The 17,336-nt window shown below is 40.4% G+C and overlaps 1 protein-coding gene and 1 long non-coding RNA gene across 2 annotated transcripts in view; one reads left to right on the top strand and one right to left on the bottom strand.

The window, feature by feature from the left end:
* Window positions 1–4,159: 4,159 nt before the first annotated feature.
* Window positions 4,160–17,336, bottom strand: part of ube2h (ubiquitin-conjugating enzyme E2H (UBC8 homolog, yeast)) — a 24,397-nt gene continuing 11,220 nt past the window's right edge. Inside the window, exons 2-7 of the mRNA XM_051392098.1 lie at window positions 12,828–12,904; window positions 11,731–11,805; window positions 11,598–11,637; window positions 10,592–10,644; window positions 9,108–9,236; window positions 4,160–8,952 (exon numbers count right to left, since the gene is read on the bottom strand). Of these exons, the coding sequence (XP_051248058.1) occupies window positions 8,828–8,952; window positions 9,108–9,236; window positions 10,592–10,644; window positions 11,598–11,637; window positions 11,731–11,805; window positions 12,828–12,904 (499 nt within the window). The 3' untranslated portion in view covers window positions 4,160–8,827. The remainder of the gene's footprint in view (window positions 8,953–9,107; window positions 9,237–10,591; window positions 10,645–11,597; window positions 11,638–11,730; window positions 11,806–12,827; window positions 12,905–17,336) is intronic.
* LOC127358763 (uncharacterized) overlaps window positions 15,858–17,336 on the top strand; it is a 14,325-nt gene continuing 12,846 nt past the window's right edge. The window contains exon 1 of the long non-coding RNA XR_007882534.1: window positions 15,858–15,944. This is a non-coding gene — a long non-coding RNA (uncharacterized LOC127358763). The remainder of the gene's footprint in view (window positions 15,945–17,336) is intronic.

The following is a 17,336-nucleotide window of genomic DNA, read 5'->3' as shown; positions in this document are numbered from 1 at the left end:
CTCCTGATATGAAATTATTTTTATTTTACCTCCAACTGGCGTTACTTCTGCAGAGGATTACTGAACAGGGGATTATTTACTGCCCCCAGCACATGCAGCATCACTACTCAGGAAAATAAAAACATTGTAAAGATGAAAATAAGGTCATAAAATAAGGCCAGCAATAATACACATCCGACAACTGCCTGTCAGTTTAATATTGAAAAAGCAGACAGTATAAAAGAAAAACTGATCAAAAACATTTAATTCATATTAACGTATTTTATTGATGTTGAAAACTGCTCTCTCCCACTGACTGCATCCACACAAACCACATTCTGCAGGGTCTACTACACCCCTGCGACCACCAGCACCGTCCCCTTTACTGTCTGCTGCTGCTCTGCTCCCCCTGCTGCACCAAAGGAGAGGGTGGGTGGTAGTGCTGCTGGTGCTGCTGGTGGTGGGGGTTGTGGTGGTGGGGGTAGTTGGGGGCATGTTAGTCAGTGGGTCATCCATTAGTAAAAACCCAGGGATCATTGTATTGCTTGCTGCTGCTGTTGCACCACCACCACGTCATCCACCCCCCCAACTTTGCCACTGAAACAGAGCTTGTAACCTGAGAGAGCCCATCGCCTGCCACCCAGCCCCAGTTTAAGAAACCCAACACACAGCTTGCATGTCCGTGATGGTTCACCCAGATTGGTTAACTGTCAGCTCACCCGCAGCAAGGTGTTTTGGGGGAATAGAAAAGGGGAAAAAAACAGAAAAACAAAATGAACTCTGGCGACGTATGTTAGGTAGTCTATCTTTGTCCATGACTGCACCGTGCACTGTGGCTCTGTGGAGGCCTCATGTCATAAAACATACATGATGGAATATGCCAACAGTCATACTGACTGTTTTCTAAACTTAGATGAGTATGAACTGAGCTCCGAGGGGCCTTCATTAAAGAATGCATGCATACTGCTAAAAGCTTTGCTATGGAAAATGCTGCAGCCAACAGTGATTGATCATAACTCGCAGCAGACAGCACATGAGCCTAATGTGGAGCCTCGGGGCATCGTAATGCCTTAAAAGGCCACAGCGGCGCAGGTCACCTGACCACCCTGCTCAGGGAGGACCAATCAGGCAGCCGCCATTACGTCATGGAGGCCCACAGTTTGTCTTGACCAACGCACTGCGGATAAAACAGAAGCTTTAAATATTTCATTGAGATTCTCAGGTTGCTGGACTTCTGGAGGTCAGGAACTGTGAAGAGACAGATAGACTCGTCCTCTCCTCCCTCCCTCCCACCCTCCCTTCATCCTCCTCCTCCTCTTCCTCTTTTGATGCAGGAGAAGGGATAGCAGGGTAAAAACAGAGGGATGGGTTTTTTTCAGCTGACAGAGTCAACCATGGGACTTGAATGAAGTACACCGACTATAAGGTTGTTCCAGCAAGTCATCAGCTACTCTCAAATATTTCCAACATGCTGCTCTGACTTGTGCCTGCTTGGATGCTATTTATTAAACATAATGCTCTAGCACTCCTCTTATACCTTGTTTGAGGGGAACAACAATTCTACAAAATAAAGGTTGGTTTTCTTGTCATAGTCAGTACTACTGGACTATCCCTGCTTGGAATTGAGACTTCAGATTTTTGGCAAGGGCTCCTTTAATCTGTACCCCACAGTCTGGTGATTCAGTGACACATCTTCCCTTATAACAGCCATCTCCAATCTGCAGAATCATTGTCTTGCAGGCCTTTTGTAGGAACACAGACACGCGTCGATCACCTGACTGACATTCCTGGCCCCGGACTGAAGACCCTCTAGGGCTCTGATCTGGACACGCTGGAGCTTGTGGCCTGGCACAGGATGTAGGCCTACAGTATACAGAGATAGAGGTGTGTATAGAGGAAGAGTACCTTATTATATCGGCCTACTGCGAGGCAATTTAATCCAATGTCAAGAAAGATTAAACAACTCTTATTCTGGTAATTTATTGTAGTAACTGCATTACATTTGAAGGTGTTCTTGGTATTTTGTCTTTTTGTGTATATGACAGCAGGGGCAGAGATATTGTAAACATTTGGGGAGTCTTGGGTTAAGGCAACTATATGCACTATTTTTCAAGTCCATTTTGATAATAGAATTCCTATAAATATATGCAACATTATAGAAAAACATGATAAAGTCATCATGTGGAGCCTACATCCTATTCTGTATCTAAAAAGAGGCAAAAACTGTCTGATGTTATTATTTTTTAAGTTATATAACCTAGGTAGGGTAGGAATTTGGTATGAACAGCATTGCTAATCCTGAAACCTATTTCTGTTTAACTATGATGGAGCAGAATTCACTGAATAAATGCTGACCTGAAAAATTGGCCATAATAATCTGCGAATCCCCAACAATACCAAGTAAATCTGGTCTTCAGTAGTCTGAATCGAAATATTAGGAAAACAGAAGAACATCTCTAGAATTTAAATTATATTACATTCGTTAAGGAATAACAGTGTAGGATAAACATATCCTCTGACAGTACTTTTTTTCTTCACTTCACTCTTTCCTTTCTATCCTATCAGGGGTTTTGAGAAAACATTTGAGCTGGAGCCCCAAATGCCACCCCCACATCTTCCCCTGACAGAGAGAAAGGACAGTGGTTTAATATGGACAAGGCAGACTGAACTTTGACCTCCTCAGTTTATCACAATATACAACCAAACAAAAAAGCATAAGCACGGTGATCATTCAGCCAAACACAAGAAGAAATATTAAACTGGGGAGTAATTTCATGTCTCAGCGCTGCCACAGAAATAAAGACAGACAGGAAGAGTGGGCAGATTGCTGCGTGACAGAATACATTTTTCAGAGGAAAGGGGATTAAACAGCCTTATGTCACAGCATTTATTTTCCCCTGCTGTGATTATACAGAGGGGGTTTCAGCTGAGGATAGAGGAGGATGGACAATGCAGCGCCCTCGCCTGGCTCACTTATAAAACTGCATCTATCATTGCCTGTGCAGGCTGCCCTCACAGCAAGGTTAATCTCACACAGTCCAATGTCCCCTTCAAAATAAAACCCCAGTCAGAAGCTCAGATGCTTAGCAGATTTGGCACAGATCACTGCAGTATACAAGACTTATGCAATGCTATATAAACCCAACCAGTACTTTGAAAGGTTGAGACACCGGTCATTCAATGTCACGGGTTACAATGACGGAATTACTGCCAAAAGACAATGTTTTAATGTTGGCTTTGGGGGAAAACTTAGTAGCCAGTGCTGTATGTTTGGGATGGCTGTAGTCATTCATCACCCCCATTTAAGACTGGAAGTAGCGGGGTTCTAACCTCATTCTCAAGTTTCACAGCACTCATAGGGATCATGCCAGACAGTGGCCCATATTGTACTGGCTGAGACCTGGAGTCTCCACACAGGAGAGTAGAGCCACACTGACACCTTGTGGAAGCACTGCTATTACAGGCCACCTCTCTGAGGAAGACAAAATGTAATATTCTTATCTAGATTCAAAGTGTGGAAATTGTGCAGCATATGTGGTATTTGTGGTATTTATTCTTTTTTTTGTGGTTTTAAGATTTAAAATTCAAATGTTTTATTGTCATGTGCAATAAAGAATAGCTATCTGGATAAGAGTAAAAAAAGTTTACAAAAAAAACCTTTTACAGTTATGTAATATAAGTATTCAATTCTTGTGTAAAGGGTATATCGAGCAGTCTAATTTTCCTCATGTCTAAAAATGTAAAATTTTACATTAAGGCACACCTGTAAAGCAAACTGTACAATTTCAAAACATTGCTACACTGGCTGTGTGAAATGTAATGATCAGTTTTCACTTCACTAATGCGATCATTGATTCGGTTACTGAATAACTGGTGAGTTTGAGAGGAGAGGAATTGTTCACTCTAAATATTTTTAAAAGGACATCAGGATATCCATCCATCCATCTAACATAGCTGGAATTCAGCTCTTTGAAAGATAGTATCATAAAGGGAGATTCAGACATACTCATCAGATGATAGGAATCCACAGGTTCCAGCTTGTATGAAATGAGGAAAAGGAGAAAAGAAAACCCTCACAGATGAAAAAAGATCACAATTTTGATGAAAATGTACAGTAAAGTCCTAAAATCTTTTATAAACTAATTTGCAACACACGAGAATCAGCCTCAGACAAAGACCATTTATACACATTGAATGTTTTATTAAAAAAGAAGTTATAACAGTTTATTTTATACACAACTATTTATGAGGTTATAAGCCTATTAATAGAGAGCATTTTGTCTTTTTGACAAGCATGCCCACTTCACAATGCAAAGAAAAAACAAGAGGAGGGCAAAGAGGGCGATAAAAATAAGACCAAGGATGGACTTTTCAAAACAAAAAATAAACCTTTTGACTTTTTAACCCTCAAGTATCACACACTAGGTAACAAATACATAGTTTCTATATAAAAAAAAAAGAAAAAACTGCCATTTTCCATGCTGTGTGTGGCTGCTATATCCCCTGATGGCAGCAGAAGGCCAGCACAGGGCACAAATCCACACAAGCACAAGACAGAATGGGTGGTGTGCACCAAGCGAGCCTCGACTCCACACCAGAAGCATGCAAGTGCACAAGGAGACACCGTCAACACATGGGGGGAGGTGATATTACAGGATCAGGGTGCTGGCTCTCTGCAGATAAAATGGAGAATGGGGCCCTGGACGTCCTGTCTATGGATTAATGCTAGAACAGTCCATTCACTTATCTGAGATCCTTCATCCTTATTGTGTCCGGCAGAGGGTGTGTGTGTGTGTGTGTGTGTGTGTGTGTGTGTGTGTGTGTGTGTGTGTGTGTGTGTGTGTGTGTGTGTGTGTGTGTGTGTTGCGAGTACGGTTGTGGGGCTGAGGCTCTGAACTTTCTCTGCAGTTAGAATTTTGAGGCCCCAATCAATCCCATCATGTTATTGTGGTTGTCTGGAGTCACTGTTTAAAACTGTGGGTAGTTAAGATGTAGTTATCTGTACACCTGTGGTTTTAGAGAAGAGAGAAATCCAAAAGGAAATTATGTAAAAGCACAATACGCAGGTTTTGTTATACTCCTTCAAAAATAATTTAGAATTTGAGTTGCAACAGGAGGCATAACCAGTCACTTATTTGAGGACATATTTTCTTTAGTTCTTGAATTGAAGACAACCTGAAAAAAAAAGGCAGTAATTATTTCTCCTGACACTGAATAAGTAAGGTTGGAGAGTAAAAAAAACAAAAAAAAGAGAAGGGAGGCCACTGAAAAGATCAGATGGTTGTTGTGTTCACACCAGGCACCAGGCCACAGCTGAGTACATCATCAATTTATTGCCCAGCAGATGCAAATAATGCTGAAAACCAAACCTATGATTTTTATCCAAACACAAGAGTCTTGTGTTTTTTTTTTTAAAAGACAAAAATATCATCATTTCCCTGTTGCACCACTGCATCATAATGTGCTATTTTATTACAATTCTCAACTCGGATATTTTCAGCACTCAGGTACAATACTGCACAAATGTAAAGTAAAACAAGAATTCCAATCTGAATTACTTAAAAAACACAAAAACTGAAGATCACGTTGTCATCAGTGTGATAATTTAGCTGAACCATAACTTACAACAGTGGTGCCTGATGACCAAGATTTAAAAAAAAAAAAAAAAAAAAAAGGAGGTCTCTTTAATGAATAAATACACATTTATAGGCAGCTTAGGGAGAAAACACAAGCCAATTGTGAGAGTGGAGATCTGCATACAATTTGCAGGTTTGTTCTGTTTGAGTGGATGTGGATCACAAGCAACTCTGAACACATGTAAAACATTCACATAGCTTTATACTGCCTTCAACATGTTGAATATCACAAAACGTTAGCTCTGCAACAGTTAAAATGGCTGCGTCCTGCTGAAAGCTAACCCCCGAGCTAACATTCAAAACTTCCCCCGGGGCTGGATGAGAGAAATTATTATCCCATAGCTTTAAACAATCAAACTTCAGATAAATATTGGAAATTAAAAACAAATTAAGGAAGGTTTCTGTGTTCTAAATCTGCATTCAAGCGTGGAGATCATTTTGGGCATAGAATTGGGTTTTAAATCATCTTTTTTTTTAGAGAATGTCCAATGTCTTGAAAAGGGCTGGACCACACTTTTTGATTCCTGTGAAGTTAGATCTATCAGGCTCACTACAGGTCAAACGTCACCATAGTTTGAAATCACTCACACTCATCTGTACAACTCTGAATCTGCAAGAAGAGGACAAGCAGGCATGTCTATGGAGTATCTTACATATAACCACACAACAGACACTAACTAAAAATCAGGTGAGCAATGAATGCTTTATCAGGTAAGTATACGAAACTATCTAACTATCTGTAATACAGCCATATAGCATATGTTGTTTAGTTGAAGTCAACACCCAGCAAAACTAACTATCCTGACATGTCAAAAACACAGCTCAACAAATATTAGCATGATTTCCATCCTTTCAATACGTCCCGAGTGAAAATGTTAATCACAATGCAAGATACAACCAAACTGTATTTCAAACCTGAGCCATAAAAGTCTAACAATCCTACATTAGCTCAAATAAACCCAACGCCACTCAGCCCTGGGTCACTCCCCTTATCTGTAACACAGAGTGAAAATTTAGATGTCAAATCACAAATAGCACGAGATCAAATTTCAGGAAGAGGGGAATAAAAGTAGGATTAATAAAAACAATGTGCTTTTCTAGTCACGTTTGACTTTCATGGCTTTTTGGAAACATGGTTTTTGGGGATTTTCTTCAAAGTTCACCTTCCTTTTTGTGATGAGGCACAGAAGAGTCGATATCAGAGGTGATAAGGTGACCTCCTGAGTAGGATTCAGCCTTGAATCTCCCATTCAGGATCCACAATCTGTCACATAGCAACCAGTGATTCCTACTGCGATCTATGAAGTGAATACATTTCAAGGTTTTCTAGGTAGTTTGACTGCCACGTTAGCCTCGACAAGCAACACTCTGTCAGTGTTTTGGGTTCAACACTGAGTTTTCATGAGGCTACAAAGAGGTGTTCTTATCACTGTACAAGGTAGATGCTGTACATTAAAAAAAAAAAAAAAAAGAATCCGAACGCGTTGACCCCCCCATCGGGCAAGAAAAATGTACAAGAAATAAAATGAGGGGAAAAAACAAAAAAACAGGCAAAAATCAAAGCTGCGATTGCACTCTCCAACCATCACGGATTTACATCTCAACTCGCCACATTGAATCACGCCAGTTTGGGTAAGAGGTCAAATCTGTACATATGAAATTAATGTGAAATTAATTCCCATCAAACAAAAATTGCTACAAGCCTAAAGGTCATAAATTGGGCTCTTATTCTGTAATCTTCTTTAAACTAGTGATCCAAACAGAGACATCCTGGTAGGCAGACATAAAGTGTGGGAGTCCAGTTGATGCAGTCGGGGTAACATACCACAGGTTAGACCAATATGAAGGGCATGCATTGGAGCGAACTCCAGTTAACAGTGGAATGTGATGAGGACCGATACTACACAAACCTGAATCCCCAATATAAATCACACTTTCCCCTCAGATTCACTCCATAACCATCTGACCAGTTTTGTTGCTTTTAACTGAAATTAAATAGGTGCTGGTTTTCTAAATTCACCAGAATAGGTGTTAATTACATTCTTTCTATACCTGGAAAGTTGCTCTTGGCCATTAATATCAATATAAATTTGCAGAGGTACAGGTCATTGTGAGACAGTGGCATCAAGTGTTACAGCTGCCTCCTGACAGAAAACTAGTGCGATCAGCATGAAACATGAAATTCATACATGGTCAGATGGTTAAAAGGGTGGCTCTGCTCCATTCCCCATGATACCAAGTGAGTCTGACCAGAATCTCCACGAATGCATTCGAGTAAAGCTGCTTTTGTCTTCATTGCCTCTGCCATACAGATCATGCAGCTGGTGTACATTGCACAAATCAACACCGAAAAAGCACCCAACTAGTCTTTGTCACCACATTGTCACTCACCCCTGTATTGAGACATGTGTTTCATTAATGTTTTCCAAGACTTGACCTTAGTAAGAATTTATTTCGCACTGCACAGCGGCACACGTAGACAGGTAGCTGCAGCAGGTTGACAAAGAGTAACAAAAAAGTTAAGTAACATATGTAGGTAGCATCCAAACTTCTTAGTTTTTTTGCTGACATGTCTCAAACAATATGTTGAAAAAGATACGCTTAGGAAGCATTCAGGGTTGATTTATGAGTGTCTATTGGCACTACTCTTTTTTTTATTATTCTGTACAGTGTGCTAAGACACCTCGTGTGCGATAGTGCGCCTTAAAAATACTGTCTTGACTACAGGATAATATCGTGAAGCTGCGCGCGCCCAGGCAAGCAAGACCTAAGCAGCTCTGAAGTGGAGTGACTAACAAAATGTTGGTCAGAATCAATTAGCCATGTGGAAAAAGAGAGGAAATCAGGATTCAGGTCAAACTAGAAAGCTATATTATAAAAAGTGAAATTTGAGTAAAGAAATGAGATGTTCATGGGGCCATTTCCTGCCTACATCTACATGACACACCGTAAAAATGCGGAGATGATGGAGAGAGACTGTGAAAGCAATCGCAACATCTGTGTAGGGAGAAACAGCTACAGAATGAAAGGGGTGTCAAACACACCAAAGGCTAGATATCCATAAAAATCCTTGTTTAGTAGTAATAATAATAATAAAAAAATCAACTTGTTTAAATATGAATATTATAAGTCTGCTTTGTCATGGTTAGGAAATCAAATATAGTCTCTGTGGGGGTTAAAGGAGGGGGCGGGATGGGGGAGCCCTCCTATCACTACAACTCCATGTCCTGGGCCTCGTCTTCTGAGAAATCAGACATGGAGCTTTCAGATGAAGAGTCGCCTGCCCCCTCTTCCTGCTCCTTCAGAGCCTCCTCTGTTGCATATTTCTGGATGTACTCTGTGGGAGGGACAGACGGAGAGAAAGAACATGGTCAGACAGGAAAGACTGACACCACATTTTGACAGATATTTGGGAAAATAACTTTTTTTCCCCCAGGTGTGCAATAATCTAAAAATCTAAAAGGATCTACAGGCAACAGATTTAGGCTGAACCTTTGATTTTCTGCTTGTACTCCTCTGGCCGATGAAGGTACATGGCAGCTGCATCTCCATTCAGGGGGTCGATGGGGTTTGGGTAAGCCAGCAGCTGGGGCAGGAACGACTCAAAGATGTTGGTCAGATCTGGGGAAGAAGAAAGAAACCAGATGATCACTTTACCAACTGAAAGAAATGAGTAATCAGACAATTATATAATCTGGTGATCACTTCAGTGACACTTTGCAGTTACTGTGAAGCTTCTCCCATTTCTAACTGTTAATCTGAAACAAGCTGATGGAGAAATGCTCAACCAATATTCCATCAATTATAGCTCTAATACAAAACAGCTGCCTCCGTTAATTGGCCACAAAAAAAGCTCATCAATTTACACACATATCAGTCAGTGATGACCGTACAAAAGGATCAAAGAGGTGTGGTGTATATGCTAACAACAAGAACCCACATGTTAAATCTTCAGCCTGACCCACAGACACTGGAACCACATTAATCCCCTTCCATTAGCTCTCTGCTAGCAGGCCTCTGCTTTCCCTCAGAGCTGAGGCCTAGTAAGAAAAACCTGCAATTCTGCTCTCGTCTCCTAGGTGTCACCGCTGGGTCCGTTCAAGTTGGGAAAACACAGCCTTCCCTACAGTCTATTGTACAGTATTATCATGTTTGGCCAATTGAATCAGTTGCTTTTGTTCCCTCTTGCTTTGTAGAGAGTCATTACAAACAATGCTTGGTTGATTGGCCTATTCTTTCCATGTTTGTCAAATCGGATTTTCTCTCCTCAAACAATCAACCCAACAAAATCTGCAGCATTTCACATGATTGCAAACAAAAAAGGTAAAATAACACAAATATGATTCGTGCCAAGGGTCTGACTTGATTCTGGTGAAAAACAGGCCAAGCTACCTCACTTGATAACATCGATCAATTAGCAAATTAGCTGCCATACCATTTCCTAGTCATACCTAGAACACTGATGAATAGGGAGGGCTGCTGAAACATATGCTTGGGATAATACTGTAAAGCCATTTATATTGCTCAACAGCCATCCTAGCCCTGTGGAGGGGCTTTAATGAGGAATTAATGGGGAAATAGGGAGAAGGGCACAGGGGCATGGAGAGCAGCAGAGAGAGACACGGTGACGGTGAGAAGAGCAACTGGGTGAAAAACAGCAAGTACAATTGCTGCCATCGGGAGTATGTGAGCACGTCTGTCTCTCACAGCTGACAGACAGTAAATCATTCCTGTCGAAGGTGAATGTTCTCTGACCTCGCTGGGTGAGGGTATTACCTCGTTAGTGTTCACTTTTCCCCTCAGTAAGTAGATTAGGGACAATTGTGCACCATTGCTCAGTGTGCCCATGCTTGCTAGAGAGGGGCCCGCAGTCAGCTTTCTGCTGCTGATGGCACTGTGTCAAGTTCTTCACACATAATCACACAGACCCCAGTGAGGGAACTTAATATGGACACGTAGGCAGTGGGGCTACTCACCATAAAGGGCTGTCCATGTCTGGTTGATGACATCTAAGCACACTGTCCCTGACCTGGGAAACCGAGAAGAAAACAGGGTTAGAGGAGTACGGCTAAAGGTAATCTGAATGCAATGCATGTCAATGTGGATCCATTAATAATCAGTGCAGACAAGTCCAACAAGGCCTTTCTCTTTGCAAATGTGAAATATCATGTGACCAGGTTGGACATACCAGGTAGTTTCAAATGGTTCAGTCACGGGTACATATATATTACTTTAAGTAGAGCAATGACAAAGCAAGGTTTGAATAATAGAAGCATTACATAGACACTGTTTACTTTTGTTAGCTGGCTAAAGAGGTTAACCACAAATCAATAGAGAAAAATTAAAGTTAAATTGATTTATTTACAGTTTACCTTATACATTATGTACTGTAACATGGAACTTGCCCCTGTTTACCACTGGTATTTCCTGGTGATAACAATGATGTAAAACTTCCTCATGAGACCCACCTAAATGCACCATTATTCTCTGCCATTGTGAGTCAAGACTGTCCCACCTGGGGATGAGGCACAGGTTCAGCCTGTCCATCAGGTCCTCCCAGAGACCAACCTTTTACAGACCGTGTCCTTCAGAGGATCTGGCCTCTAAGCAGTGGATTAACAGGCCCAGAGAAACAAAGACCTTGGCCAGGTTCAATATTTGTGTGATATGCTGCTGTTAGCAGATTATGTCGAAACTGGTGGCTCATAAAAAAAAGTTAGAAGTGTAGTTCACTACATAAATTGATCTTTTTTACTATTTAACAGCCTAGAACTTTCCATAAACTAGGAAATATCAATTCAGCCAGGGCTTTTAGTAGATAATATAAAAAGAGCTGGCTGTTTACAACACATTAACAAGCAAATATCATTAGATGAGCTTTATGAGTATATGGATCATTACTTCAACAGTCTACAGTGGCATTGTAGTCTCAAAGTAACAGAATACCACCCAAAACACTTTAAATACATGAAATAAACTTACGCTTCGTCAATGTTGGGATGAAAAATCTTGTTCATGAATCCTGAAAAGGCAAGGTGGATATGAGAACAATGTTAAATACAAATTCAAGTGGAAAGTTTTGATCTGGTAATCCTTCATGCAACAGAGCTCCTACCTATTGATGGCGATTTGAAAGGGTATTTGTCAGGAAGATCTACTCGCACCTTCCACACACCTCCCTCGTACGGCGCTGTACATGAGAAGGGGAAAAAATAATGACAGAGCACTGTTGAGGACACAAGAGAGACTTTCCTTCCACTGAACATCATATTCCATCCTTCATGCACTCCAATGGATTTAGACACTGTAGGGTCATATCAATTTTTTGCACTCCTTTCTTCTCTGCACAGAAACAACAGAGCAAGGGGCACTTCAGAAATGAGCTACACGTACCACTTTTCCCTTTGCCATTTTCTTTTCTTTTATGCAGTAATGTGTTTCAGCCCTGGAGAATTCTTTACTTCCAAATCGCTTCATATAATACACTGACATCAAAGAGGAAGAGAATGAGATGTGTGATGCTCTCCCAGAATAGCTGTGTGTAACAGGACCCTTATGTGCCGTACTGAAACTCAACAGCGCCATAGATGACACACTTGTTGAGGATGAATGCGGCACACACACACACACACACACACACACACACACACACACACACACACACACACACACACACACACACACACACACACACACACACACACACACACACACACACACACACACACACACACACACACACACACACACACACACACGGCATAGTTTCAAGGCATCATAAACAGGGTCAAACACCCACTTCCTCTCTTTACTGATGCATAAGTGGCAGTGGTTTTAGTGTGACAGATGTTGCGAACAGCATACGAAAGGAGTATTTCCTGCTGATGAGGCCGCACTCCTCATTCAAATTCCCCTCAAGCCTGTCTCCTCTTTTTTTACACTTTGTGGCCTCAGGCCTGGTTTCAATCCATTTTACGTCCCAGACCTGCTGTGACGAACCTCTCTTTATGTTCCTAACAGGAGAATGGCTGTCAACAACATTCATTGTCACTTCATGCTCTGTTTATAGGTTTAACTAAACATGAGATGTGGTCAGATTATCGTTTTTTAACAGCAATGTGAATCTGGTTTTACAACTAACTGTAATGTGAGAGGAGGAGAGGAAACGTGGGGGAAATCTTTGTTGTTAAATCAGAAGAAAGAAACACTTACTTCCTTGTGGTCCGAAAAACTTCACTACAAATTCATTGAGTCCGCTGAGGATGGTGACTTCATGCTTGCTCTCAATGCTGTAAGGATGTTAAGGACAACGTCTTCACATGACTGCATACACATATACAAACAGAACCCGAGGGACAACAATGATGAACAATTCTTCAATAATATTCAGGATCACTAACAATTTGGCCTCTCTGAAACAGTAATTCAGCTGCAGTTGCGCAGTTTAACACATTATCACATGCTTTTTTTGCAAAGAAGACGAGAGCAGTCTGACCTTTTTCCTCTCTCCTACTCAACATTAATTCTTTCATATCATACAGAGTTATAACAACTAAAGAGAGAAGTGATAGCTTTTGACAGATAATGAAAACAAATCAATGCAGGAAAATTATACATGGATTATGTTCTGACTCCTAGCCCTGGAGACTCACTTTCAATGACAATCAGTAGCTTCATGCCAATTTGTCATTCTGCACTATGAATTTATATCTCCAGATTGAATGTGAAGTATGTGGACCTTAACCCACACAAAAAAAACCCCCAAAAAAACATGCACACTTATAATACCCAGGAGTTCATATTCAACCAAGCTTCAGGACCATGCAGGCTTTTTTCCACCTGACACTCTCTAATAAACCTCCTGGACATAAAGCACAAGTCCCCACTGAGAAATGTAGTCCAAATCAGCAAATAATCCAGCCAATCAGAGAGAAGCACTCTGACAATGTCAACAAATGTGCAATGTGCAAGTTACTTAACCGAGATGTGCTTTTATCAAGCGGTAACATAGCCAACTATAAGGTCACAGCCATTTCATTTTTAGTAGTTGTGCAAGGCTTCTTTGAAGAACCTTATTTTCATCATTTGGGTTATTCATTTCTGACAATTTGTCTTTCTTGTATGATTGGTCAAAGCAGAAGCTCTCAAAATTATTTGAATCTAATCCTCTCCATGTAATAGACTGCAGATAATGTAGATTCTGTAAACATTTGGGTGTTCAGATGCATGCAAGATGCAAGAATCTTGGTACTTCAAAAAACAAAAACAAACAAGAAAGCTTGACCCAACTGTTAAACTGATTACTTACGTGTTTATGCGTTTTAATGTTCACCATCAAACTTTTTTAAAAAGGTAAAAAATCTACCACAGGAGAAGTTTGTTTCGGTTAGTGGTGGAAATAATCACCCAGCGTTTTCCTCTGCAACTCCAGTTACAGACATAATTACAACAATAACAAACCCTAAAGGACGTTAGATTATTTTCATTCAGTGTATCATCTGGCAAATCCAACATTACAGCTATGTGCATATAATGTACGCTCACTCTGATCATTTTTGATCTCTACTCTAACACAAAATCATCACACAGAAATTGTTTCCCTTTCATGTGAGCAAAGGGAAGAAGCACAGGAAATAAAAAGAGCGAGACATACAGAGAGAAAATAAACAAGTGTTAAAAGAAAGAGAGGGAAATTATCACAAAATGAGAGTGAAAGACCGACAGAACACATTAGAGACAGAAGGTACAAGAGATGGGATAAAAATTGGTTTTCCATGCCCCACAGTAGCAGCTGGCTTGTCAATCCTGATTGAGTGTGTATCCCATTAGCAGTAGCACTGACCCCCAAAGGGTTAAACCAAACTGGAGGTTATTTTAAGCTCTGGTTCAGTCTGCGAAGAGCAGACTGAATCCCTGGCTTCAGCAAGGAAATGTGTCATTGTCAGACAGAAGAGGAACCTCTCTGTTCTGACTCGTGTTGGAGTCAAGGAGGCTCTTTGATGCAAAGTCCAAGGCAGAATAAATGACCACTAACACCAGGAGGACAACACTTACCAGAAGAATGCTAGCAAAACAACAACTACCCATACACAATAGGTCAGACTTCCATATCATGTAATACATTTACATTCTGCAGCTCATCAAGTTCTGCCCTTCATGTAAGGACATCTATGCACCTAACCAGTAGTGAAACTACTGGTATGTGAGTGAATGTGTGTATGACCACATGAGAGAGGGGAGCAAAGCCGAGGAGGGGGATGGTATAGACTGTGTGTGTTATGGTATAGAAGACGGCAGCAAGGCAGGGTGGGGGATAAGCTATTAATGGGGTTGAATCAACACCGATTATGCTGCAGGCTAATTGACATTGGCCATCCTGACTTTTTCTTACAGCACAATTCAATTTTTACATGTACCTTTTAGACATTTATGTGACACTTATGCTATACAGTTTCCCATAAACCCGTACCCACGAGTTCATTTGGCAAGACAGCAAAATTACAAGCAAGCAGAAATGCAAAGGTCCAGGTGTTAGTGACCTGTAAAAATTCATGTAACCATACTGAGATCATGTGAGAGAAGGATAAGATAGGGAAAGGGAGTAGCTCATATTGCACCGACTGTTTAAGTTACACACACACACACACTTAAGAAAAATCACTATCAAGCTAGTTTTAATTGCAGTCGAATGTCACAAATAACCATGTACAGTTTCCAGAATGGACTGTGGCTAGACTAGGCATGTTCCATCTATCTCTAGAATCACAAATACATCGTCCACCAACCCTTCCTAACAAAAACCATTAGATTTAGGTTAATAGTATTAATACAAGTGTGATTTGCCTGGTTTAAAAACCATAGCAGCAACATACACACACATTAGTCACAATCTAAATCTTAAGGAACAATCTCTGGCTTTGACGTCAACTTCAGCATTATTGCTTTCTCCTTTCATCTGTGTCTTCAGTAAAGCCAAACCCAAAACTATGAACTCATCTGGATACGACTCTGGCCATCTTCCATGTCATTATGACACAATAGTCTAATCCACTGGCCTTTTGTTTAATACCGTGAGACCCAAAGCTCCAAGCACTCATTCCTTCCACCCAGTAAATAACTGCAAGGCACTGTCAACAACAGCTCCCTCCCCCTTATGAAGGAGTTTGGCAGGTCTGTTAAAACAGAAGGGAGTTCCTAGTCGAGCTTGTAAATTTCCCAACTGTTTGATGGGGTGACAGATGTATTGAGAGTGTAGTTGACAAACAGCCACTCAGCCAGCCAAGCAGAGAGAAGAAGACAAGTGGACAGTCACAAAACTACATAGACAAGGTAAACATAATTTGCCAATTAACTATGTGCTGCAGTTTCTTTTTTGTGTGGGTTTTGAAATTGGGTTGTACAGTGTGTTTACATGCACATTAATATTACATTTATATTTGGGACATTAAAGTATTGTGTATAAGTGCTGCTGTGCCTACATTCCAGTCAAGTGAAGTCATTAAGTTACATGAGCATTGTAAATAAAACATTTACAATGACCTGAATATTAAAAATGTAAACATACTAGCCTGGTAGAGCTGATATTTACTGCTAGAATCTTCTGGCATGTAAACATGACATCTCACTTAATGTTTGGTTTTGAAAAAATCTAATTCGAAGTATCCATCACTAATTAGCATAAGTGAGAGGCTATATAAACCATTAAAAGTGGTTACTGATCAATCCAATCTTAATAGGATATGTCTTCTATTCCATAAATTAATGTGCATTTAAACAACTCACTGTCAACCTAGAGCAAAACGGTTTCAACAAATCTTAGGAAAATTACCTCCTAACTACATTTTGATCAAGGTTTTGCATTTACTTGTTCCTGTATCCTTGTATCTGTCCATCCCCCCACCTTGGATTAGTATAGATAAGTCATAATCTGTGCATAGTACCGGGTCAATATCCTTTTACACACACTTCTAATCTGATACACAAAGCCCAATCAATCCAGAAGAACACACACACATCCTCACTGCTTTATATCAGACAAACCTCCTGAACCGAGACAGCAACACGGCCTCCTATGTTAACACCATTTCACTTCAAGACTTTCTTCATATAAAAGACACACTGGCTTGAAAAACCCTCACACTTGAAAAAGGTCTAAAAGAACTGCTTTCAGACTACCAATTAGCCTCTTTAAAATGTTTCAAAGTTTATCCAGGCACTCAATGTTATCCTGATTTTGAACTTTATAAAGCACATTTAAAGGCTTACGTGTAAAAATATGCACTAAATAGCATTTACGGTTGTGGTCTAGACATGTCTTGTTTTCTTTCTGGTCCATTCAGGCCACTAACCCTGGATCAAAATATCCCATCCTGACCAACCTCTTTCTAAGTATGGAAAACAAACACGATGGAGAATCATAAACAGCACTCTGTCAAACAATGCGGTGTCAACTATGCTTGAATATTTTCCTCTTTGGAGACAGAAATTGATGATCTAGTATAAGGGAGGCACTGGCTAGATTCAAAGCAGTTCCTTGTTTCGTCTTTCTATTGGAGGGAAGGGATGAAGGAAAAATCCACGCTATCCGTCATCAACAGGGTGATGTAATAAATTTAGCTTATTTCTTTTCTTGTGTTTTGTTTTTCTCTCAATATCTGTAAAACAAAGCAAACCAAAAGTTCTAAAACATGCTAAAAAGTGCTTTACGATAACAATATCAGT

The sequence above is a fragment of the Dicentrarchus labrax genome, unplaced genomic scaffold, assembly GCF_905237075.1.
Source record: "Dicentrarchus labrax unplaced genomic scaffold, dlabrax2021, whole genome shotgun sequence".
NCBI lineage: Eukaryota > Metazoa > Chordata > Actinopteri > Moronidae > Dicentrarchus > Dicentrarchus labrax.
Note: the sequence above shows the minus strand (reverse complement) of the source record. Positions and strands in the feature narration are given on the sequence as shown.